Genomic DNA, 25,623 nt, shown 5'->3' on the forward strand with positions numbered 1-25,623 from the left:
ATCACCCTTTACCCTTTTTGCCCACCCCTCAACCCTCTTTCCATCTGGTAACCACTAATCTGCTCTTTGTCCATGTGTTTGTTTATCTTCCACATATGAGTAAAATCATGTGGTGTTTGTCTTTCCCTGTCTGGCTTATTTCACTTAACATAATACCCTCAAGGTCCATCCATGTTGTTGCAAATGGGACAATTTGTCTTTTTTATGGCTGAGTAGTATTCCATCGTGTATATATATATACACCATATCTTCTTTATCCATTTGTCAGTCAGTGGGCACTTGGGTTGCTTCTTCGTCTTGGCTATAGTGAATAATGCTGCAGTGAACATAGGGGTGCCTGAGTCTCTTTGAATCATTGATTTCAAGTTCTTTGGATAGATACCTGTAGTGGGATAGCTGGGTCGTATGGTATTTCTATTTTTAATTTTTTGATAAATCTCCATACTGTTTTCTGCAGTGGCTTCACCAGTTTGCATTCCCACCAGCAGTGTATGAGGGTTCCCTTTTCTCCACATCCTCTCCAACATTTGTTGGGTTTTTTTGGTTTTTGGTTTTTTTTTTTAAGATTAGCCCTGAGCTAACTGCTGCCAATCTTCCTCCCTTTGCTGAGGAAGACCAGCCCCAAGCCAACATCCATGCCCATCTTCATCTACTTTATATGTGGGACACCTACCACAGCATGGCGTGACAAGCAGTGCCATGTCCGCACCTGGGATCCAAACCCATGAACCCCGGGCTGCCAAAGTGGACCATGCACACTTAACTGCTGCACCACTGGGCCAGCCCCACGTTTGTTGTTTTTTGTCTTGGTAGTTATAACCATTCTAACAGGTGCAGGGTGACATCTCATTGTAGTTTTGATTTGCATTTCCCTAATGATTAGCGATGTTGAACATCTTTTCATGTGCCTGTTGGCCATCTGTATATCTTCTCTGGAAAAATGTCTGTTCGTATCCTCTACCCATTTTTTGATTGGGCTGTTTGTTTTTTTGTTGTTGAGTTGCATGAGTTCTTTATATATGGAGATTAACCCCTTGTCAGATATATGATTTGCAAATATTTTCTCCTAGTTGGTGGGTTGTCTTTTCGTTTTGTTCCTGGTTTCCTTTGCCTTGCAGAAGCCCTTTGGTCTGATGAAGTCACATTTATTTATTTTTTCTTTTGTTTCCTTTGTCCAAATACACATGGTATTCGTAAATATCCTTCTAAGATCGATGTCAAAGAGTGTACTGCCTGTATTTTCTAACAGGGTTTTATGGTTTCACGTCTTACCTTCAAGTCTTTAATCCATTTTGAATTAATTTTTCAGTATGGTTAAAGATAATGGTGTACTTTCATTCTTTTGCATGTGGCTGTCCAGTTTTCCCAACACCATTTATTGGAGAGACTTTCCTTTCTCCATTGTATGTTCTTAGCTCCGTTGTTGAAGATTATCTGTCTGTAAATGTGCAGTTTTACTTTTGGGCTTTCAGTTCTGTTCCATTGATCTGTGTGTGTCTGTTTTTGTACCAGTACCATGCTGTTTTGATTCCTGTAGCTTTGTAGTATATTTTGAAGTCAGGGATTGTGATGCCTCCAGCTTTTTTCTTTTTTTCTCAGGATTGCTTTGGCTATTCAGAGTCTTTTCTTGTTCTACATAAATTTTAGGAGTCTTTGTTCTATTTCCTTGAAGAATGTCATTGGAATTCTGATTGGGATTGCATTGAATCTGTAGATTGCTTTAGGTAGTATGGACATTTTAACTGTTTATTCTTCCAATCCATGAGCATGGAATATCTTTTCATTTCTTTATGTCTTCTTCGATTTCTTTCAATAATGTCTTAGAGTTTTCATTGTATAGGGCTTTCACCTCCTTGTTTAAATTTATTCCTGGATATTTTATTATTTTTGTTGCAATTGCAAGTGGGATTGTATTCTTGAGCTCTCTTTCTATTAGTTTGTTATTAGAGTATAGAAATGCAACTGATTTTTCTAAGTTGACTTTGTTCCCTGCAAATTTGCTGTAGTTGTTGATTATTTCTAATAGTTTTCTTATGGATTCTTTAGGGTTTTCTATATATAGAATCATGTTGTCTGCAAACAGTGACAGTTTCACTTCTTCTTTGCCAATTTGGATACCTTTTATTTCTTTTTCTTGCCTAATTGCCCTGGCCAAAACCTCCAGTACCATGTTGAATAAGAGTGGTGGTAGTGGGCACCCTTGTCTTGTTCCTGTTCTCCGAAGGATGGCTTTCAGTTTTTCCCCATTGAGTAAGATGTTGGCTGTGGGTTTGTCATATATGGCCTTTATTATGCTGAGCTATTTTCCTTCTATACCCATTTTATTGAGGTTTTTTTTGGTCATAAATGGATGTTAGCTCTTGTCAAATGCTTTCTCTGCATCTAATATTGAGATGATCATGTGATCTTTATTCCTCATTTTGTTAATGTGGTATATCACATTGATTGATTTGTGGATGTTGAACCATCCCTGCATCCCTGGAATAAATCCCCCTTTACATGGTGTGTGATCTTTTTTTTTTTTTTTTTTAATGTTATGATAGATTACAACCTTGTGAGATTTCAGTTGTACATTATTGTTAGTCATGTTGTGGGTACACCTCTTCCCCCTTTGTGCCCTCCCCCCACCCCCCCTTTTCCCTGGTAACCACCGATCAGATCTCCTTGTCAATATGTTAACTTCCACCTATGAGTGGAGTCATATAGAGTTCGTCTTTCTCTGACTGGCTTATTTCACTTAACATAATACCCTTGAGGTCCATCCACGTTGCTGCGAATGGGCCAATTTTGTCTTTTTTTATGGCTGAGTATTATTCCATTGTGTATATATACCATATCTTCTTTATCCAATCATCAGTTTCTGGGCATGTAGGTTGGTTCCACGTCTTGGCTATTGTAAATAATGCTGCGATGAACATAGGGGTGCAAGGGACTCTTGGGATTTGTGATTTCAGGTTCTTAGGATAGATACCCAGTAATGGGATGGCTGGGTCATAGGGTATTTCTATTCTTAACTTTTTGAGAAATCTCCATACTGTTTTCCATAGTGGCTGTACCAGTTGTATTCCCACCAACAGTGTATGAGGGTTCCTTTTTCTCCACAACCTCTCCAACATTTGTCGCTCTTGGTTTTGGATGTTTTTGCCAATCTAACGGGTGTAAGGTGATATCTTAGTGTAGTTTTGATTCACATTTCCCTGATGATTAGCGATGATGAGCATCTTTTCATGTGTCTATTGGCCATATTTATATCTTCTTTTGAGAAATGTCTGTTCATGTCCTCTGCCCATTTTTTGATCGGGTTGTTTGTTTTTTTGTTGTTAAGCCGTGTGAGTTCTTTGTATATTGTGGAGATTAACCCTTTGTCGGATAAGTGGCTTGTAAATATTTTTTCCCAATTAGTGGGCTGTTTTTTTGTTTCAATCCTGTTTTCCCTTTCCTTGAAGAAGCTCTTTAGTCTGATGAAGTCCCATTTGTTTATTCTTTCTATTGTTTCCCTCAATTGAGGAGTTATAGTGTCCGAAAAGATTCTTTTGAAACTGATGTCAAAGAGTGTACTGCCTATATTAAAAATATGGAATGCTTCATGAATTTGTGTGTCATCCTTGCGCAGGGGCCATGCTAATCTTCTCTATATCGTTCCAATTTTAGTATATGTGCTGCCGAAGTGAGCATGGTGTGTGATCTTTTTGATGTATTGCTCTATTCGGTTTGCCAATATTTTGTTGAGGATTTTTATATCTATGTTCATCAGCAATATTGGCCTGTAATTTTCCTTCTTTGTGTTGTCCTTGTCTGGCTTTGGGATTAGGGTGATTTTGGCCTCAGAGAATGAGTTAGGAAGCATTCTGTCTGCTTCAATTTTTTGGAATAGTTTGAGAAGGATAGGTAGAATTTGAATCAATTTGAATTTGAGTAGAATTCTCCAGAGAAGCCATCTCCTGGACTTTTATTTTTTGTGAGGTTTTTGATTACTGTTTCAATCTCTTTACTTGTGGTTGGTCTATTCAGATTCTTTATTTCTTCTTGATTCTGTTTTGGTAGGTTGTATGAGTCTAAGAATGTATCCATTTCTTCTAGGTTATCCAATTTGTTGGCATATAGTTTTTCATAGTATTCTCTTACAATCCTTTGTATTTCTGTGGTATCTGTTGTAATTTCTCCTTTCATTTGTAATTTTATTTATTTGAACATTTTCTCTTTTTTTCTTAGTGAGCCTTGGTAAGGGTTTGTCAGTTTTGTTTATCTTCTCAAAGAACCAGCTCTTAATTTCATTGATCCTCTCTACTGTTTTTTTTTTGGTTTCTATTTCATTTATGTCTGCTCTAATTTTTATTTTTTTAAATTTTATTTATTTATTTTTTTGAGGAAGATTAGCCCTGAGCTAACTACTGCCAATCCTCCTCTTTTTGCTGAGGAAGACTGGCCCTGAGCTAACATTCATGCCCATCTTCCTCTACTTTATATGTGGGACACCTACCACAGCATGGCGTGTGAAATGGTGCCATGTCTGCACCTGGGATCCGAACCAGTGAACCCCGGGCTGCTGAAGTGGAATGTGCACACTTAACTGCTGCGCCACGAGGCTGGCCCCTCTAATTTTTATTATTTCCCTCCTTCTCCTGACTTTGGACTTTGTTTGTTCTTCTTTTTCGGTTTCGGTTGGGTGTAGTTTAAGACTACTTATTTGAGGTTTTTCTTGTTTGTTGAGGTGGGCCTGTATCGCTATGGATTTCCCTCCTAGGACTGCTTTTGCTGCATCCCATAAGAGTTGGTACTTTCATTTTCATTGTATTCAGACATTTTTTGATTTCTCCTTTGATTTCTTCATTGATCCATTGGTTGTTCAGTGGGATGTTGTTTAGGCTCCACATATTTGTGACTTTCCCAGCTTTTTTCTTGTAGTTAATTTCTAGTTTCATAGCATTATGGTTGGAAAAGATGCTTGACATACTTTAATCTTCTTAAATTTATTGTGTATTGCCTTGTTTTCCAGTATATGAGAATGTTCCATGTGCACTTGAGAAGAACGTGTGTTCTGCTGTTTTTGGATGGAATGTTCTATGTATATATCTACTAAGTCCATCTGGTTTAGTTTTTCATTTAATTCCACTATTTCCTTGTTGACTTTCTGTCCGGATGATCTGTCCATTGATTTAAGTGGGGTGTTGAAGTCCCCTACTATTATTGTGTTGCTGTTAATTTCTCCCTTTAGGTCTGTTAGTAGTTACTTTATATACTTTGGTGCTCTTGTGTTTGGTGCATATAGATTCATAAGTGTATGTCCTCTTGGTGAAATGTCCCTTTTATCATTATATACTGCTCCTCTTTGTCTCTCACTGCCTTTTGTATCTTGAAGTCTGCGTTGTGTGATATAAGTGTGGCGACACCTGCTCTCTTTTGTTTGCTATTTGCATAGAGTATCGTCTTCCATCCCTTTACTCTGACCCTGTTTTTGTCTTTAGAGCTAAGATATATTTCCTGGAGGCAGCATATTATTGGCTCTTATTTTTTTTAAAGATTGGGACCTGAGCTAACATCTGTTGCTAATTGTCTCTCTCTTTTTTAAATTCTTCTTCCCCAACCCCCCCCCCCCCAAGTACACAGTTATATATTCTAGTTGTGAGTGCCTCTGGTTGTGTTAAAAAATATGGAATGCTTCACAAATTTGCGTGTCATCCTTGTGGAGGGACCATGCTAATTTTCCCTGTATTGTTCCAATCTTAGTATGTGTGCTGCTGAAGTGAGCACGGTCTTGTTTTTTAATCCTTCTAGCCACTCTTGTCTTTTGATTGGAGAATTCAATCCATTTACATTTAAAGTAATTATTGATATATGAAGACTTAATCCTGCCTTTGTATCTCCTGTTTTCTGGTTGTTCTATATTTCCCTTGTTTCTCATCCTGTGTATTTCTGACAGCCATGTCAGTTTGGTGAGTTTCTTTTATGGTTTTCTTAGTCATCTCTCATTTATCATTTGTGTCTCTGTTCTGATTTTTTTGTTTAGTGGCTACCTGGAGGTTTGTATAAAAAATCTCATAGATGAGATAGTCCTTTATCTGGTAACCTCTTATCTTCTTATCCTAAGCAGGTTCCATCCTTTTCCTCTTCCTTGTCTAAGTTACTGTTGTCCCAACTTATTCCATTTTGTGCTGTGAGTTTGTGATTAAAGTGAAGTGTTTATAGTTATTTTTGATGCTTTCCTTCCTTTTATGTTTAATGTTATAATTGTTTGCTAACCTCTTCTGATAGAGACCTGTAATTTTCTGATTTTGTCTGTCTTTTTATCTCTTTGCTCAAGGCTTTGTAAACCTTTTCCTTTTTGTTTCAGTTATGAGAGCCTTCTTGATCATTTCTTATAACAGGTGTCTTGTGCTGATGAAGTCTTTCAGCTTTTGTTTATCTGGGAAAGTTCTTATTTCTGCATTGTATCTGAAGGATAGTTTCACTGGATAGAGTATTTGTGGCTGAAAGTATTTGTCTTTCAGTATTTCAAATATATCATTCCACTCTATCCTAGGCTGTAAGGTTTCTGCTGAGAAATCTGCTGAAAGCCTGATAGGGGTTCCTTTGTAGGTTATTTTCTTATGCCTTGCTGCCCTTAATAGTTTTTCTTTGTCATTTACTTTTGTCAGTTTTACTAATATACGTCTTGGAGAGAGTCTTTTTGCATTGATGTAATTAGGAGTTCTATTGGCTTCATTTACTCATAATTCCATTCTTTCCCCAGGTTTGGGAAGTTCTCAACTATTGTTTCTTTGAACAAGCTCTCTACTCCTTTCTCCTTCTCCTATCCCTCTTGAACACCTATAATCCTTATGTTGCATTTCCTAATTGAGTCGATATTTCTTCATTTCTTTTTGGCCTTTGTTCTCTCTCTTCCTCCACCTGAAACATTTCTGTTTTTCTGTCCTCTACATTACTAATTCTGTCCTCCATAATGTCAGCTCTGTTTTTTAAGGATCCTTGATTCTTTTTTTATCTCATTCATTGTGTTCTTCATCTCCAGCATTTGTTTTTTTATTAGAGTTTAGATCTCTTTTGTGAAGAATTCCTTCTGCTCATTAATTTTGTAGATTGTAGATTTCTGTGACTGCAGGATTGGTTTCTTGACACTTGTCATTCTCCTTATGCTCTGGAGTGTTAATGTATTTCTTCATGGTGTTTGATGGAGTGGACCCTTACCGGTGCAAAGGGGTTGTATCTGGTTGCAGATTCCACCTACCACCACTGGCAGGAGGTATGTTTTCTGAACCTGCCATATCTGTTGGAAGTTGTACCTATAGGGCTGTCTGTGTTTGCCCGCTGGCCACTGCTGCTTCACACACACAGGCGCAGGTGCTCTGGTGCAGATTTGCTGCCCTAGTCGACCGGCCAAGCTGGTGTGCTGGGTTGCGGGGAAGAGGCAAGCACTTTTTTTGCACATGTAATGCTGAATGCTCTGCACTCACTGGTGGCCTGCCTGGGCTGCTTGACTTGGTGGGGGCACCCACGTGGCCTCTGAGCCACCTTGGTATAGGGTGATCCCATGGGCTGGGAAGCAACTCTGAGAGTGAAAGTGTTCCCAGGGAAGGCTGCCTCTTCCCCCATCTCCACTCAGAGTTGCATGCTGGCCACTGCGTGAGCTCCCAGGCTCTAGATCGCTGCCACTGAGGAGGCAGAGGAGATCCGCTTACCTCCTTTCACTGCTTCCCAAGAATCCAGTGGCCCTACCTTCAGGCCTATGTCTGCATGGATCTCTCAGATGTCCTGTTGTGCTGTGTGGATATCTTCTGTTGGTTAATGAATGTCCTTTTCATTGTATCTTAGAGGGGAGAGACTAAGGGAACAGCTCACTCTGCCATGATGCTGACCCCAGCCAGATCTTATGTCTTCTGTGTTAAACTTACTGCTAGGTATTTTATAGTTCTTGATGTTGATGAAAATGGGTTTTTTGGGGGCTGACCTCGTGGCATAGCAGTTAAGTTCGCATGCTGTGCTTCAGCAGCCGGGGCTTCACCGGCTCATATCCCAGATGTGGACCTGTGCACTATTTATCAAGTCATGCTGTGGCAGGCGTCCCACATAAAAAGTAGATGAAGATGGGCACAGATGTTAGCTCAGGGCTAATCTTCCAAAAAAAAAAAACAAGAAAATGAGATTTTTTTCCATTTTCATTTGTGTCACATTATTACCAGTTAAAGAAATTCTATTGATTTTTGTAAAGATATCTATTATCCAACTGCCTTACCAAATTCCCTCGTTTATTATAGGAGATTTTACTGACATCTTTTTGGCTCTAAACATAGCTGTCTCTTCCAATACTTAGACCAATTATTTTATTGTTGTCTCTTACTTCATTAGCTTCACCCTTCAGAGTTACCTGGATAATTACGATAGCTTGCATTCCTACCTTGTCCACTTAGTTTTAGACTGCTAGACTTTTGTAAATAGTCTTTATTATATTTAAGTTGTACCCTTTTCTCCTATTTTCCTTAAAACTGTTATTAGGAATAGTGACTGAATTTTATCTTTCAGCACCTATAAATAAAAGGATATGGTTTTTCTTCTTAATTGTTGATGTAATGAATTACATTGATGGGTTTCCCACCGTGGAACCATTCTTGCATTCCTGGAATGATACCCTGCTTGGTAATGGACTGGTAATTCTTTTGCTGCACTGCTGGATTCAATTTGCTAATGTTTTCTTTTACGTATTTCCATCTATATTCACAAATACAATTTTCAGTATTTTCTTTTTTGTGCTATATCATGTTTTGTTGCTATGTCTATGAATTGGAGTACTTTTCTATTTTATACTCTAAATAACATTGGAATTATCTTTAAATAGTGGTAAAATCATCTACACTAGGAACCTTTTAAAAATGTATTAGAATTGCCTTTCTCATTTCTTATGTGTTTACTGTGTCTCTTTTTCTTTTCAAGTAAATTTTAGTCATGTAAAATCCCATTAATAAGGTGCTCTGCCATTGGATATAATCTGGTTGTCACTGGCACCAGTTCCCTGCCTAGTCCTTAGTCTTACATGTGGGTGGACCAAAGCTCCTGTTGGGGTGTAGGGGTGGCAGGGGATTTGGAGTGACCACATGGTTGGGACTTGCTCAGTCTAATGAGAACATTTTTTGCGTTGCAAGGATTCAACAGAAGGAGCAGTGTGAAGCTTTTCAGTGGAAGGAGACAGCCATCCTTCAGTCTGTCCTGGGGTCCAACCCCTATACAGAGCTGGCTCATCTCCCTTTCCTTCCACCCCTGCCTAACTTTATGCCCATCCCCGCCTTGCAGTTGGTCTTGAGCATCTTGCTGCACAGGTTTCCCTCCTTCCCTACGAGACATGGCCAAGAAAGCAAAACAGCTGCTTGCCTAGGAACCCTGATGGGGCAGCACCACCTTCAGGTCTTGGATGCATGACCTTGATGCCAAGTCCTTGGAAGATTAAAAAATACTGGTTTTCATTAATCTTGCAGTGATACAATCCTGCATTTTATGTGATGGAAATGTTTGAACCCTATTTATGACATTTTGGTAGAGTTTGGCAGTAGTCAAAATTTACTAGGCAGTCATCCATTTCCTTTAGATTTTCAGTTTTGTTGTCATGGACTTGCATATCATCTCATAATTTTTCTAGTCTTTTCCATTTTTGTGGCTATAATATCCATTCTGTTCCCAATAATGGCATTTTTGTTTTCTCTTTTTCTGAATTGGACTTGCCAGGTGTTGGCTTACTTGATTTTTCAAAGAATGCTTGTTATCCTTTCCACTATTTTTTGTTTCATTTATTTTTATCTTTCATCTGTATTAAATCCCTCTTCCTACTTTCTCTTGGTTTATATTATTGATTTTCTTAAATTGAATCATGTAGTTCACTTATTTTTAATCTTTTTTTTAAATAAAAGTATTTAAGACTATAAATTACCTGAATACAGGTCTCATGTAAAGTGTAATTTTTATTACTTTCTTGATAATTTGAAATTTCCTCTTTGATCGGGGGGCCATTGATCTGGAGATTTCTTAGTAGTTTTTTTGTTGTTGTCATTTTTAATTTTATTGAATGTTATTTGATTATAATCAAAGAATGTGGCCTGCAACATCTACTTTGGGGAATTTATTAAAGATTTCCCAGTGGCTGATAAATAATTGATTTTTGTAAATGTTCTATCACAATAAGGAGTGAATGTTGACTTTAAGATTCTTATATTATTCAAATGCTGTGTCTTTGCTTTTGCCAACTTGATTTGTCAAAATTCTGAAAGAATGCTGAAGCCTTCCATTATCATTGTACTTTTTATAAAGAACTTGAATTTCTGAGAGTTTGTTTCGTGTATCTGGCTGCTGTGATATTTGGTGCCTCTCTTCTCAGAGTGAACCTGTTATCATACAAAACCTCCCCCACTGTACAGGGTTTATGCTTTTGACGCCAGGAGGTATGCTCTTCCTTTCCTTGTCCTTGCCTTTGCCTGGTAGATAGTATATGGGTCATCCATATTTTTAACTTTTTCTTTGTCACTTTAGATGTCGTTAGATTTTGTTTTCTTAACTCAATTTGTTAAGTCTCTGTTTTGATAGCCCATCCATTATTTTTTGAAATAACTGATACCTGATTTTATGCTTTTCGTATCATTTCTATTATATTTATTCCATTTTATACTTTGTTTCCTCTTTTCTTTTTTTCTTACTTCTGCAGACTTTTAACGTTCTCTTCATTTCCTGTTCTCCTCTTAGTTAATTTGGATTCTACGTCTTTCCTTGCTGCAGGTGGTTAAACTTCCGGTCCTGACAATCGAGACGAGCCCTGTATTTGTCTACGACTTGTTGCCTCTACTGGGATCGTTACCTTCTGAGCCTGCCCTCGAATCCAGAGGAGATGTTTACAATACTCTTATCTCCTTCCCCCATTTGAAATTTAGGAATTTTGCCAGCATGCTTGTGTATCTTTTTAAAAAATCAAAGCCGGCTTGGATATGGTGGGCCCTTCTGATGCGCTGGCTCAAGTCTCTTTCAAATTATGGAAGTTCTTTATTATTCCCCATCTGTGAGTTTTTCTCCTTCTAGAATGCCCATTATTCACGTTAGATCTTCTAGATGTATTTTTCAAGTTCCTTTTCCCCCATGATTACCATTTCTCGCTTTTTTTTCTTCTTTGTTCAGAGATGTATCTTCTGCCTGATATTCCAGATTGCTAATGTGGCCACTGCTCAGAAACATCCTTTTTAGTCTGGGCCAGGGCCTCAGCTTTCGTTACGGTTTTTGATGACATCTCTTCCATTTACTGCTCCTTCAGTGAGGGCTGCCAACCCCAGAGAGTGGCATTCTGCTCCCTCTGAGACTTGTGGGGGAAGGTTCCCCCTTTGGTACTGTCTGGTCTCTCTTGGTCCTGAGCGGTGGCAAAGCAGCAAGTGGTGGGCGACCCAGCAGTTTCTGCTCCTTTGGGCTGGGGGTTAGAACTGGCAAACCAGCAGCCCTCTCTGAAGCCATGGTGAGGGCCTTTTTCAGGTCTCTGACACCTCAGGGAGTAGGAACAGCAGTCCCTCCACAACCAGCTGGCCTCCTAGGACTCTGGGTGTGGATACAGCCCTTCCCCAGGGAATTCTTAGTTAATTGAGACCTTGTGTGTGTGTGTGGTTTTCTTTTCTTTTTTTTTTCTGACTGCTCAAGAAACCATGAACTTCTGATCTTTGCGCCAGGCTTCAGGGCTGCGATGTAGTTTTTCAGGTTGTTAATTACACAAGGCCATGGCTACGGGGCCTAGAGAGGGCAAGCTGTGTTTTCCTTTCCCTTGCCATGCTGTTTGTGCTCTGGTGAGAGAGTGTGTCTGCCTGGAGGAGGGGCTGCCTTCTGATAATTTGCACAAAAAGGCTTTCTTCTTGCCCAGTCAAGTGTCCTCAGGGCCGCATTCCACATGTAACTCATGTAACTCACACACAGGCACTACTACAGGGGCTTAGCAGCGGCCATGCCAGCCTCTAGGGGCATCCTCCTCCCTGTGCCACTGTCCTTGCTCTCTCCAGGCACTGCGGAGAACCCAGATCTGTTCTGAGTCTGCGGCCTCAGGTGCACCCAGCAGTGCTCCCAGGGCTGCTGTGCTGCTCCCAGGAGGGTGCTGGGATGGAGAGGCAGGTAAGGGGAGCTTGCCCTCCAGCGACGTGGACCAGAATCAAGCACTAGGCATCCGGTAAATAAAAATGTTTATTTTGAACTTTCCTCTTGGGCTTTTATTTATTTTTAAAAAATAGTTGGCATGTACAGGAAAACAAAAGAAGCAGAAAATAAGTCTCAAATCCCACCACACTGAAGCTTCTATATTGGTAATTATACACATCTTTCTCACCTCTAAGATTTAAAAATATTTTTGAATAGGTAATATATACACATGGTATAAAATTCAAAAGGGACAAAAGGTATCCATTCCCCTCCTCCCACCCAATTTCCTTTTTCAGAGACAAGCACTGTCAGCAGAGATACCCTATTTGTTTATACACATTTGGATGTGTGGACATATATGGTTTTCCCATCCCAAATGGTTGCATTCTCTAACACCGTTTTACATCTGGCTTTTTTTCACTTAACAATATACCTTGGAGACCTTTCCAAGTCCGTGTATTGCCTTATTATTTTTGAGAGTTTCATGGCATTATATTTTAATGGTGTACCCACAATTTATTTAACCAATCCTTAATGGATAGAAATTTGGACTGGTTCAGTATTTTACTAATATAAAGTGTTTCAATGTCTATCCCTTACACACCTCTTTTGGCACGTGGAGTAAATCTATATGTGAGTTACTGCAAGTGGACATGCTGGATCAGAGGGTATGTGACTTTACTAGAAACTGCCAAGTTGCCCTCCAGAGGTTGTACCATTACTTGTCTGCCAGCAGTGTATAAATAGCAAGCTTTTCTTTAATGAATCATTTCTTTACATAATTGAGATTATACTGGCTATACACAATTTTTTTAACTTCACATTGTATTGAAAATATTATATCACATCAAAACTATTCATAAACAACAAAAAGTCCTTTAAAATTATAAATGTTCATTGTAGAAAGATGACCTCACTAATTAGTATTTACTTTTTGGATATATATCCTTTGATATATCCTTTGATTTATATTCTTTTGTGTGTATTTATACACATGCAGACATACATATTTATGTGTATGTATGTTTAATAAAATGAGATTGTACCATTCCTAACCTGCTTTTTAAAATTTAATATATCATGAACATTTTTCCTCATTACTAAATATTGTATCACTGGATTTTTCTAATTTTGCTATTATAAATAATGCTGTGATGATATCTGTGTATATAATTTTGATTTTTTAAAAATTTCCTTAGGTCACATAGTATATGTATTTTAAGCTCTTAATATGTATTAAGCATTGCTGTCCAGAAAAGCTGGGTCAGTGTCTGTCTTCTTAGCAGTGGGACAGGGTCAGCCTGTCCCACCACACTCCAACCAGTGTTGGTGGCTTATTTCTTGTCACACCTTCATATGAAGGCTATTAGGAGCTACTGACAAATTTTAAGTAGACAGATAGTATAACCAAATTTGCATTTCCCATTCCAGCTTCAGGGCCTAATAGCTCTGTCAGTCTCATGTGGTCCCTAGGAGGCATTCAAGATAATGGTGACCCTCAGCAAAGTGGAGCAAGTTTGGGTGGAGAGACCCAAAAAGCAGGTTTGTTACCTGTTGCTATGGAGATAGCAATTCAGGACAGGCAGAGAGAATACTTACTGGACAATGATCACAAGATCTTCTCAGTGTCAGGACTTTGACTTAATGCTAGTCCTTCTTTCTGCTCAGCACCCTCTTATTCTTTAGCTCCCATAACATCATCTTTCTTGAGCACTTACTGTGAGCCAGACCCTTTCCTGTGCTCCTTGCATCATCTCCTCTGAGGGTGGTACCATTATTGTCCCCTCATATTGCAGATGAAAGAATTGAGACAGAGAAAGATAAACACCTAGCCTGTGGTTACGTTGTAGGTAATTCTGGCCTCACACCCAGGGTCATCAGTCTGCAGGGCCTGTGCTCTTCACCACTGAGCTTTCCTGCCTTGGTCCACTTCCCTGGACCATTAGCTGGACTCTGGGAGTAGCTTCCAAGCCAGACCTCTCAGAGCACTTTTATTTGTAGCACAATTTTGAGACATTAGGTTCTTGAGTGTTGAGAAAGAAAGTTCCAGATTTCTTTTCCTACCTCCTGCTTCTCCCAAAAGCCTGAGAGCTGAGATATTTGGTTGTAAGCTCCTTCAGGGGAGGCCCACAGCATAATAGTCTCTGAGGGAAATGCTGGGCACAGTGTCGGGACCTTAACGCCTGTGACGTTAAATAAAGCAAGTTGTCCCTAGATTCAAATTGTCTACACAGGCCACAAAGATAAATCAAAGGATCACGGTTGGACGCATTCAATACAGACTGTTCTTGTGTGTGTGTCTGTGTTAGTGAGCCTGCTTTGGAAACAGTGTAAACATCCTGCATTGTAGCGTCTGTGAAGTGATATCAGAGCACTTCTACTTTCACTTGGAATAACAACAGGCTCTGTGTTTGACATCCATTGTGTCGTTATGTAAATCGTTTTTCACAAGAACTTGAGAAGCTAGCAGGCTAGCTATTATTATCCTTGGGTTTGTTTGTTTTTGGTTGTTGTGGGTTTTTTCCCAGAGGAAGAAGCTGACGTTTGGACAGCCCATGGGCCTGCATGGCCTCCCTTTTATTAGAGGCTGACTAGGGCAGATGAGCAGAGCTCTGGAAGGCCACCCTAGCTGGGCTCTCCTCTGGCTCGGGGAGAGAGCCAGCTGCAGACCAGGCCCCCAGCTTCCCCGTCTTCTTTCTCCCTCTGTTCCCTGGGTTCGAAGACTCTTCAGGGCTTCAGAGGAATTGGAGTGAGTTGATCCTCATGTACCGGGAGAAGAGCACGTAGAGTCGGCGGAACCACAGGAGCTGGCTGCGGTGGCAGGACATGGCTCTCTAGAAGAATCAGAGGACCAGTTATGGAACACGGGCACCGGAGCTGTTTCTGTTATTTTCAGTTCTGCCTTCCTCACCTTAAATCCTTCCTCCCACTAACGCACCTCCGGCTGTAGCCTGATCTGGCTTTCTCCTAGAACCAGTGAACCCGTCTGGCCTGGCCTCCACTCACTGCCTCCTCTCTCCCGACTCCTGCTTGCCCCGCTGTGATGACAGCAGCTGGTGCTAATGGCAGCTACAGCGCTCAGTCTCACATTATCCCGATTTTAACAACCCTGTGAGTTAAGTACTACTATTATTGTTTTTTTTAATAGATGAAGAAACTCATCAATCTCCAATAGCTAGTAGGTAGTGAAGCTGAGATTGGACCCCAAAACCATCTGATTGACTCTGGAGCCTACATTCTTAATCACTTTGCTCCATTATCTCACATACATAATGCATACTGGGATGTTTTACGGGAATCAAGCTAGACTACTATGCTCTGACTCCTGAATTAGGAAAACCGGGAAGATACAATCACTATTAGAAGAAGGCATGGGTTCTCCTTGCCATTTAGTGGGGAAAATGTTTATCATCTTGTTATTCAGACCTGGTGTAGTTCAGTTTTTAAATAGAATAGATCATAGCAACTGATCTAGCTAGACAGAACATATATCAACTGTTCTGCCTGTTTTTCTCTAAGTACCATAATTAAACTGCCTCTCTAAGCTAATATCATTGCAAATCTTTATGTGAAGAACTCATTTTATATTCCTTGTTTGAACACCCATGGCTTTGGAGATATAAATACACCTATAATAACCACAAGTATTAAATGATAAATTATCAGGATAGGATATATTCAGGCAAAATATTATATAGCATTGTTTCAATACAACAGGAAATACGACTAAATTTTTAAAATAAAAAGTATTTTCAGAGACAAAATGGATGTGTGAACTCACAGAACAGTGCTAAAATTTTAATAAAACATAGTAAAAATAAAATCTTTATTTTAGAAAAACTTTGAGAGAAGAGAGGAACTTTGCAGTCCAAACACACTTGACTTGTCTCCTTGTAATAGTTACCAAGTTATATGAGTTTCCCACATCATGCTGCCCAGGTGGCCTGTTTATTTAGATCCCCTAATCTTTCAGTGACTTTTCAGCACCCATTCAATAAGATGGACACTTAGAATAATTATATACTTATGTCACAACTTTGGCGTTTTACAAACTTTATTTTTCTATTTTTGTTCAAATTTTCCAAGAGAATACCACAGAATTTCAAAATTGTTTCTACTTTCTCTCCCCTTTTGGAGCATTTTCACTGCATGTCTTTCAAAACTATGATTTTACTGGTTATACAGTACTACATCATTCACCTGCTGAATATTAGTTCCTTTTTTGGCCACTATAAATTATATTAATGAGCATTCTTGTACATAAATCCTTGGACACATCTTTATTCATTTCCTTAGGATAAAATTCTAGAAATAACAATTACTGGCTCAGCACATTTGTATGGTGATAGATGGTAATTAGTCTTTGGCTGGTGAACATGATATAGTCTACAAAGAATTCGAAATATAATGCCTCACACCTGAAATTTATATAATGTTATAAACCAATGCTACCTCAATATAAAAAAAATTACTGAAAGTATAAATTTATTGAATTATACAAGTAAAACTTATTTTATAAACAATTTTAAAAATTAAAAGAAAAAGTTAAACTCACCTAAAATCTCACCACCCAGAGGTAATCAAAATTCATATTTTTGCATGTTTTTTGACTTTTCCATGTGTATGTGTGAAAAAAATATATCACACTATATATATTGTTCTGTAACTTGTTTGCTTTTACTTAATGTATCAAGAATATCAAAAGGTAAGTCCAATGTCTGAGAAGACTTCTGACATTTATTACTGTTGCTTCCCTGAAGGAGTGTAGCAGTTGACACACCTGTTTCATTTAATGGTCCAACAATGGGTTTTATCATTTGACCTTTTACACTTTGCTAGCAAAAATGTTATTACTTTTTATTTATCTTTTATGTTTAATTGTGGTGAAGAAAGATTATACAAAATTTACCATCTTATACATTTTTAAGACTACAGTTGTATAGTCTTCTCCATGTTCACATTGTTGTGTAAAAGCTCTCTAGAACTTTTTCATCTTGCAAAAATAAATCTGTATACTCATTGAACAACTCTCCAGTACCCCCTCCCCGAGCCCTTGGCAACCACCATTCTATCTTCTCTTTCTATGATCTTGACTACCCTAGATATCTCATATAAGTAGAATCATACAGTTTTTGTCCTTTTGTGACTGGCTTATTTCACTCAGCAAAATGTCCTCAAGGTTCATCCATGTTGTAGCATGTGACAGGATTTGCTCCTTTTTTAAGGCTGAATAATATTCCATTGTGTGTGTAGACCGTATCTTCTTGCTCCACTCATCTGTCAAGGACACTTGGGCTGCTTCTGCCTCTTGGCTGTTGTGCCTAGTGCTGCAGCGAACATGGCTGTGCAAACATCCCTTCCAGTCCCTGCCGTCAGTCCTTTTGGGTCTACACCCAGACACGGGGTTGCTGGGCCATATGGTGATTCTACTTACTGTTTATTTTCTTATTCTCAACATAATTCAGGTATTCTGACCTGGTCAAGAAGAGGCAGTAAATTCATGCTACCTGTTCCAAACACATAGCAATGATACAGAAAAATGCTAAGAGGATACAAAAAAGACAAGGATGGGTCAAAACTAAGACCAACAGCAGCACAAACCTAAAGAATGAAACGCAGGTGTGAGAGTGGCTCAGGCAGAGGGCTCGCTGGCTGAAGGCCCAGGAGCACCATGACGGCTGGGAGTTCTGCTCTGAAGGGGACTCACTAGAGGGACTCTGCTGGACAGGGGACCCAGGCCTGCTGCTTAGAGCCAGCCCCAGGGCCTCCCTCGTCTGTGAAAAGAGGCTGGGAGAAAAACGTCCATTATGCAGCTCATTGCCGCCCTTCTCTCCATCATGGACTTAAATCAACTGGGGGTTGCACCTGGAGATGAACTGGATCCATTCTCCTCAACTGCCTTCTCCTTAACTCAGTGGTTCTCAGAATCACCTGTCCCATCCACAGCTAAGAGCCTTTTGCTAGGAGGGCTCAGTGGGCCTAACTTCCTCAGTAGGCAAACAGTAGTGTACCTGATGGGCTCTTTGCAGAGGCTCAGGCTGAGAGCACTGCTCCATGTATAACAGTAAAAAACTGGTAAATCAAAATGTCCAACGGTAAGGGATTTGCGGTATATTTTATGGTCCATCCATACAATGGAATATAGGCAGCCATTACAATTTGAATATGCAATGACATAGGAGAAAAATGGTCATAATGTTGTTAAGGCAGGTTTTAAATAGTAGGCATGGGATATATTCATGTGTGATCCCATTTAATATACATATATGTAAAATACTCTTTATAAGAGGATATAGCTTTATATATATATATACTAACAATGATTACCTTTGAGTGGTGGGATTGATGGTAATTTTGATTTTTATTTTCTTCTTGATGCTTTTATGTATTTCCAGATTTTTCTACAACGAGCATGTATTTACTTTTTCTCTTTTTAGCATGTATTATTTTTATAACCAGAAAAAAAGGTGAAAGTTCTTGAAAAATCTGTGACTCCCAAGGTCTGGCTGCAGTGCTAACTCTCACGGGCAGAAGGTGAACCACACTGTTCGCTGTGGAAGGGCTTTGGTTGGTGGTTTGAAGGAGCCAGGGGGTCTGGGGCACAGATCTGGAATTGGGGGTCCAGGAATTCAGAATCCTCACCTTGGCCTGTGCCACTTCCTTGCTAGTGAGCACGAAGAGGACATCCCGGGTATGAAGCAGAGAAAAGGGCAGGTCCAGAAGGGAGATATACTTGCGCAGCACATTCACAGACTGGAGCGTGAGCACAGAGCACCCTGGGGGGGGAAGGGAGATGGGAGAAGTGAAGAGTCTTGCTTTTTCCCCTGAGCACTCTACCTCTCCCCTGGGGTGCAGGGCAGGGCAGTGGCTGTGGAGGTGCCCAGCAACACCGTGGCACCAGGGCTGCTCTTTGCCCATCATTCTCACATACAGGAAGAGTGAAAGGGTCATAGGACTCCTGGCTGGCTGGCCTCTACTGGCTACATGCCCTAGCTAGAAAAGGGTGGGATCTGGCTGCCTCAAGGCCAAAGGGAAGGTGATGGAGACCGGAATTCCTGTGTTGGCAGGCCAGAGACCTGGTTCCTGCTCTGTCACTGAAGAACTGACAGACGGGAAAGTCCTTTAACTTCTCTGAGCCTCAGTTTTCTCATCTGTAAAATAAATGGTGTTGGTAAGTGTGGGCCTGCCTGTCTCACAGGGTTGATATAAGAATCAAATAAACTGTTGTCCTGTTCGCAGCGGCCCGGTGGTGTGGTGGTTAAGTTTGAGAGCTCTGCTTCGGTTGCCTGGAGTTTGCAGGTTCGGATCCCAGGTGTGGACCTAGCACTGCTCATCAAGCCATGCTGTGGTGGCATCTCACATAAAATACAGGAAGACTGGCACAGATGTTAGCTTAGTGACAATCTTCCTCAAGCAAAAAGAGGAAGATTGGCAACAGATGTTAGCTCAGGGCCAATCTTCCTCACCCAAAACAAAAAAATCCAACTATAGTCATGTTCTAAAGATCTCACAACTTGGTAAGCCCACTCAGAAAAGGCACAAGCTACTTAGTTTTCATTCATTTAATCTTCATGTCACTCCTGAGAGGGAGCAGACCAGAAACTGGCTCAGAAAAGTTAACCATCAGGGTCATGCAATAAATGGCCAAGTGCGGTTTGGAAGAGTTTCTAACTCAAGCAGATTACCCCATCAAGCACCCATCAGTCATTTACAACCTGGCTAATTAATTGGGGGTTGGAATGTGATTTTGGATGGATGGACTGAAAGAATACCAGAGGTGGAAGAGAGCTGGCCTATGAGAAAGCTAGACAGGTGACTTGGTCACAGGGTGCCCAAATATTTAGCTAAACGTTATTTCTGGGTGTGTCTGTGAGAGTGTTTTCAGATGAGATTAGCATTTGAACTGGTGGACTCGGTAAAGCAGATGGCCTTCCCCAAGGTGAGCGGGCGTCATCCAGTCCATTGAGGGCCTGAATGGAACCAAAGGTGGAGGAAGGGGTAATTCATTCCTTTCCGTCTGACTGCATGAGCTGGGACAGCGGTCTTCTGCCCTCAGACTGAGATTTACACATTAGCTCCCCTGGTTCTCAAGCCTTTGGACTCAGACTGAATTATGCCACCAGCTTTCCTGGGTCTCCAGCTTGCAGATGGCAGATCATGAGACTTATCAGCCTCCATAATTGTATGAGCCAATTCCTTATATATAAGGATCCTATATTATCGGATCTATCTATCCTATCTGTCTATCAATCTATCATCTATCTACATACATCTCCTCTCGCTTCTGGTTCTCTGGAGAACCCTGACTAACACACCCAGCCTCTCCTCACACTCAGAGGCTGCCTGGCTGGCAGGGCACTTCCCAACAGATACAGCCTGATGAGACCTGAGCTGAGTCAGGAAGAGTGTGGGCTGGCCTCCCTGCCAACCTCTGCTTCACCTAGGGCAGCTCTCTGTATATTTATAAATTTCATCCTAATAAGTTTCTTAGAGGGATAGTATCTAGTGGTCTTTTGCAAAAGGGACTGACCTTACCTTTAGGTAACCTCCCTTCTGAGTGCAGGGTCCTGGAGGAGGAAAGGACAAGAGTGAGGGTGAAGATTCCTTTGTAGCTAATAGGAAGGGTCTTCAGAGTAAGGCCTGCTGCACCCTGCGGTCCCTCCAGGTAGGTTTCTAGGTCGTTTCTTTTGCATAAATTGCCATATAGGTTTCTGGGATTCCATACCTCTGGCTATAGCTGAAGGGACCAGGGTGGGCACCTTACCTAAGGACAGCCAATCTGGAGGATGGTCAATGGCTTATGAAGTGCCCTGGCCTAAACTTGCACATTAGAAATGAAGGTAACTACAGTGGACTCTTCAAAATTTTTCCCTTGAAACTGTAATGTGGGTATAGTGGGAGAAAATTTTGTAATATTAATTGATATTTCTTCCCTGATAGTTCCTTTCTCCTTTTTGGCCTCCCCGCTCACTCCTTTGGACAGTGAAGGCCATTCTGTGCTCACTGCATTAAAAGGAGGGTGAGGCAGGTCCAGCAGCACCAATCTCCAAATCTCTTGCCCGCTTTGTTGTTTTGAAAGCTAAGGGATGGAGAAGGATGGACCTATCCCACCCTGACACACAGACACACATACTCAAATGAAAAGAGATTCTTGAGAGCAGGATTGAAAAAGGGAAGCTGACAGAGAAGTGAAAAACTTCCGGACCTGACTCCCTGGTAGAGCCCTGAGAAGCAGAAAAACCTGAAGGTTTCTGGGATCCTGAGGTCAGAGGCAACTTGTCTTGTACTCTGGGTAGAGTCCTGGGCATATTCTGAGTTTGAGGTGTCAGGATCTCCAAGGAAAGAGTTGGGAAGGCAGGATCTAAGTTAAGGAGGGGGATGCGCCCTGGAGACACACTCCTGGAAATCACACTTAAAGCACTAGAGCCACGAGGAGTCTGCACGAGGGAGCCCAGGGTTGGGGAGGGAGCCCTGGGAAAGGAGCACTGAAGGGCCTTCTGGTGGAGGGAAGCCAGGAAGAGACTGAGAAGAGGCCAGAGAGGCCAGAGGAGGGAGGACAAGCTGGTGTGTGGCATTTCAGTGAGTGACAGGCAGGGTCAAATGCTATGGAAAGGTCAAGACAGATGAGGACTGAAATAAACCTAGGGAATTTAGCAGCCAGAAGGTGACTGTGGAGAAAACCATTTTAGAAGATTGGTGGAGAGCAGAAGGCAGGCACGGAGGGAAGGAAGGGCGGAAGTAGAGGGGAATTGCGGCCCTCTGAGAGGGGCTTGAAACCTCTGTGCACAAGAGGAACGTCATCCCCCAGGAGTGTGGGTGTGGGCGGAGAGGGAAGGCTGTAAGGTCATTTTCAAAGGAGCATGGACAGTAAGTTGAATAGGTCTTGGGCATGTCAGATCATCTCAAGCACAGTGACCCTCGCTGGTACCCAGAAGTATTGAAAGCCTGTGGCACTCCAGCCTCTTCTGAGGAAAATGGCCCCAGGCAGTTCTGTCTACATAAAGCTGTCCCTTGGGGTTCTCTACCTGGAATGAACCTTCCCCACGTCCCCACTTCAGTGGTGGGACCAGGGAGGGGGCCCAGCCACATCAGCCTCAAGTGCCCCTCCACCCTGCCTGTCGAGTTATCCTTGGTGTGTTTGATCTTTTCTCTGGTGCAGTGTAAATGCTGGTGAAAAACAATAAGGCTCAGTGTGCAGCCAGAATGAGGTGGGCCACTGTTCCAGTTCTCCATGGGGCCTGCTGTCCACCCCCATGTTGGAAGCCTAAGGCCTCAGAGTAACCACGTGGTTGGAAAGACCACACTTGGGCTACCTCATTTTTCCCATGTATCTTCGGAAAAAATTGTGTCTCTGAGTGTAACTGGGAGATGTGTCTTTCCTGCACCTAATGCAACTGGCAACAGGTCTCCGCTAGGTGTGGCCTCTGGCTGGGACAGAACGTGAACAGTCTATAGGAGGGGACAGCATTCTTGCCTCCCCTCATTCCTCAGTCAAGGAAATAAGAAAAGCTTTCTGGAAAGAGCTCATGGGTAATAATTTCTAGCCTCTTCCTAGGTGATGCACAATTTACGGACAAAGCTAGAGAGTCCTAATACTGGATTGGTCTTCACATTGTAGCAGACAGACTAATGAATGGAGACCCAGGATTCCTGGAGTCCAGTTCTGCCTCTGCCATTGTTCAGCCTGGTACTGCTGGGCAAACCACTTCACTGCCTTAGTAAAATGAGGTGGTTAAAGGGCTGGCCCAGTGGCATAGTGGTTGGGTTCGTGCATTCTGCTTTGGCAGCCTGGGGTTCACAGGTTGGGATCCCAGGCATAGACCTAGCTCCACTCATCAAGCTACACTATGGCATTGCCCCACATAAAATGGAGGAAGATTGGCATAGATATTACCTCAGCAACAATCTTCTTCACCAAAAAAAAAAAAAAAAAAAAAAATGTGGTTGGACTTCACGAAAGGTGAGGTCATTTCCAACTTCACATATTTCCCTGCTACAGTCTGAGAATGTTGGCATGTTTAGAAGAAGGTTACAAAATAAGTCCTTCACTTCAAGTTGCCCCTTTCCCTCCTCAGTAGGTAGGCCAGGTCCACCACACCAGTGCCCATGGTGCCTAGAAGAAGCATTTCTCTGGAGGACAGGAAACATGGTGTATATTTGTATGACCCCGAGTAAGTCCTTCAACATCTTTGAGGTTCAATTTTTTCTTTTGGCTAAGGAAGATTCATGCTGAGCTAACATCCGTGCCAATCTTCCTCTATTTTTTTTCAGCATGTGGGCTGCCAGCACAGCATGGCTACTAACAGAGTGGTGTAGGTCCGTGCCCAGGAACTGAACCCAGGCCACCAAAGCGGAGCGTGCTGAACTTAATCACTAGGCTACTGGGGCTGGCCCAGTTTTTTTTTTTTTTTTACTGCTAGAATGCAAATACAGATCGGTAAAATAGGATGACTATGAAGAACAAATGAGATTTCATATTATATATGTATATCCTCCTTCTCCAAAGAAATATTTGAGATAGTGTATAAAACATACAATGGAAGATAAACAAATGAGAATAAGAGGAGGAAAAAAAAGATGAAGCCAGAAGGCACAACAATTCGCAGAACTCAATCCATAGGGGCTCATACATTTGCTTTAAGGGGTTGCAAACTTGGCCCTAAAGCTTTCTGTGGGCCGGCCCCGTGGCCAAGTGGTTAAGTTCGCGCACTCCACTTCTGCAGCCCAGGGTTCTGCTGGTTCAGATCCTGGGCGTGGACATGGCACCGCTCATTAGGCCATGTTGGGGTGGTGTCTCGCATACCACAACTAGAAGGACCCACAACTAAAAAAATATACAGCTATGTACTGGGGGGATTTGGGGAGAAAAAGCAGGGGGAAAAAAAGCTTTCTGTGGACAAAGCAAAGAGAGAAATAAAATTAGTTACCCCATTTGTGATATCCCTGGGGTAAAAAAGTCAGCTGTTTAGGAGATGAAACAATAATAATAAGACTTGAGAGAAATTTCTCACGTGGAGGACGTGGTGAGCTGTAGTGAGCAATATGGCCAACGCTGGCTCTCTAATATAATTCAGAAGTAAGCTGCACGGGGCTCAGATGATGCGTGGGAACTTGCTTTAGAGACCGTTCCCCTGAGCAAATGAACTATGCCCCTCCCACCTCCATCAGCCAGAGAATCGTACCTCACGGCCGCATACACAGCGACATGATTGCTGTGACCACTCACTCCCACTGCGTCAAAAGTCACCACCTGGAGAGAAACACAGGTTTTCACTTATGCCTGTCCCAATGTTTTTCCTACTGCCTTGACTTGCAGGGAGCTAGCCCCATTCCCTGGGGAAGGAAAGTAGAAGCAGAACCCTTTCCAAATTCTGAGTGTATCTGAACTGACTTCAGAGCAGATCCACTGTGTGTAGCTATTGGTTTGGCCAATTGTGTGGAGAATGTTCCATGGGTTTTACAGTTTACAGTACTCTTGCTCTTGGCCAGTGGAGCAGAGTGGAATTCAGCCATGAGAGAAACCTGGGTTCAGAATATCTTTGTTTCTTATCTGCCTAGTGATTTATTAGCACATTTAGTTCTCCTGGCTGGCTTGTGTGTGAACTTTGTTCATGTAGATGCTGCCTGCTTTATTTGGTCTCTTTTCCTTGTGCCATACTGAGGGCACAAAAGCTTTGAGGGACAATGTCCACCATGCCCTGTTCATGGAGTTCAGTTCACAGAAGAAGCATATTTACTCACAGACTGCCTCTGTCTCCATTTCCACAGATACATCATCTGTTTATCAACTACAAGCTTAGTCTAGGTTCCAACATTTCATTTCTGCGCAAATAGATTTAAAAAACCGCAAAGAACAGATTGAAGAATAATAATAAAAGGATAACTTGAATAATAAAAGAAATACAAGAAAGAAAACAAGGACTTAGAAAAAGGAATAGAAGTAGTTGGTTAGGGGTGTGGGAAAGAGGGAAGCTGTCCCTACGGAAAGAAGGTGACCGTGCAGCATGGATGAAGGGACCGGAACTGGGACTGCAATAGGCTGGGAAGGGATTCATCATTGGTCTTTCTATTTTAAACCAGAAAATGTTGACTTCATGTATAGAAAACTCTGCTACAATAAGAGCAGCTAACATTTATTGAGCACAGGCTGGGGGGTGGGCTATAGATTAAAAGAAAATTTAAAGTCCTGTCAACTGATCCTGATTCAAACAAGCTGTAAAAATAAAAACAAAATAAAAATACATTTATGACATGAGACTCTTGGAAATGTAAAACACTGATATTAATGAATTATTAATTTTTAGGCATTACAGTTATGTTAATAAAAGGCCCAAATTCTTTTAGAAATGCATACTAAAATATTTAAATATGAAATATGATGCTGAGAATTTGCTTCAAAATAATACAGGAGGTGAATAGGTGTGTAAATGAAAATAATATTGACTATGAATTCATTGTTGAGGCTGAGTGATAGGAACAGGGAGG

The 25,623-nt window shown here is 41.3% G+C and overlaps 1 protein-coding gene and 2 non-coding genes across 3 annotated transcripts in view; all 3 read right to left on the minus strand.

Moving 5' to 3' along the window:
* Positions 1-3,568: 3,568 nt before the first annotated feature.
* LOC139074237 (U6 spliceosomal RNA) lies at positions 3,569-3,675 on the minus strand. Its single transcript, XR_011523773.1, has one exon. It is a non-coding gene; the product is annotated as a U6 spliceosomal RNA (small nuclear RNA).
* A 1,969-nt stretch (positions 3,676-5,644) lies between these two features.
* LOC139074241 (U6 spliceosomal RNA) lies at positions 5,645-5,751 on the minus strand. The gene has a single exon (XR_011523777.1). It is a non-coding gene; the product is annotated as a U6 spliceosomal RNA (small nuclear RNA).
* Positions 5,752-12,165: 6,414 nt separating this feature from the next.
* PIGL (phosphatidylinositol glycan anchor biosynthesis class L) overlaps positions 12,166-25,623 on the minus strand; it is an 84,446-nt gene continuing 70,988 nt past the window's right edge. The window contains exons 4-7 of the mRNA XM_070563528.1: positions 24,321-24,388; positions 20,674-20,705; positions 18,781-18,914; positions 12,166-14,972 (exon numbers count right to left, since the gene is read on the minus strand). Of these exons, the coding sequence (XP_070419629.1) occupies positions 14,874-14,972; positions 18,781-18,914; positions 20,674-20,705; positions 24,321-24,388 (333 nt within the window). The 3' untranslated portion in view covers positions 12,166-14,873. The remainder of the gene's footprint in view (positions 14,973-18,780; positions 18,915-20,673; positions 20,706-24,320; positions 24,389-25,623) is intronic.

This window comes from Equus przewalskii, chromosome 10 (assembly GCF_037783145.1).
Source record: "Equus przewalskii isolate Varuska chromosome 10, EquPr2, whole genome shotgun sequence".
Lineage (NCBI taxonomy): Eukaryota > Metazoa > Chordata > Mammalia > Perissodactyla > Equidae > Equus > Equus przewalskii.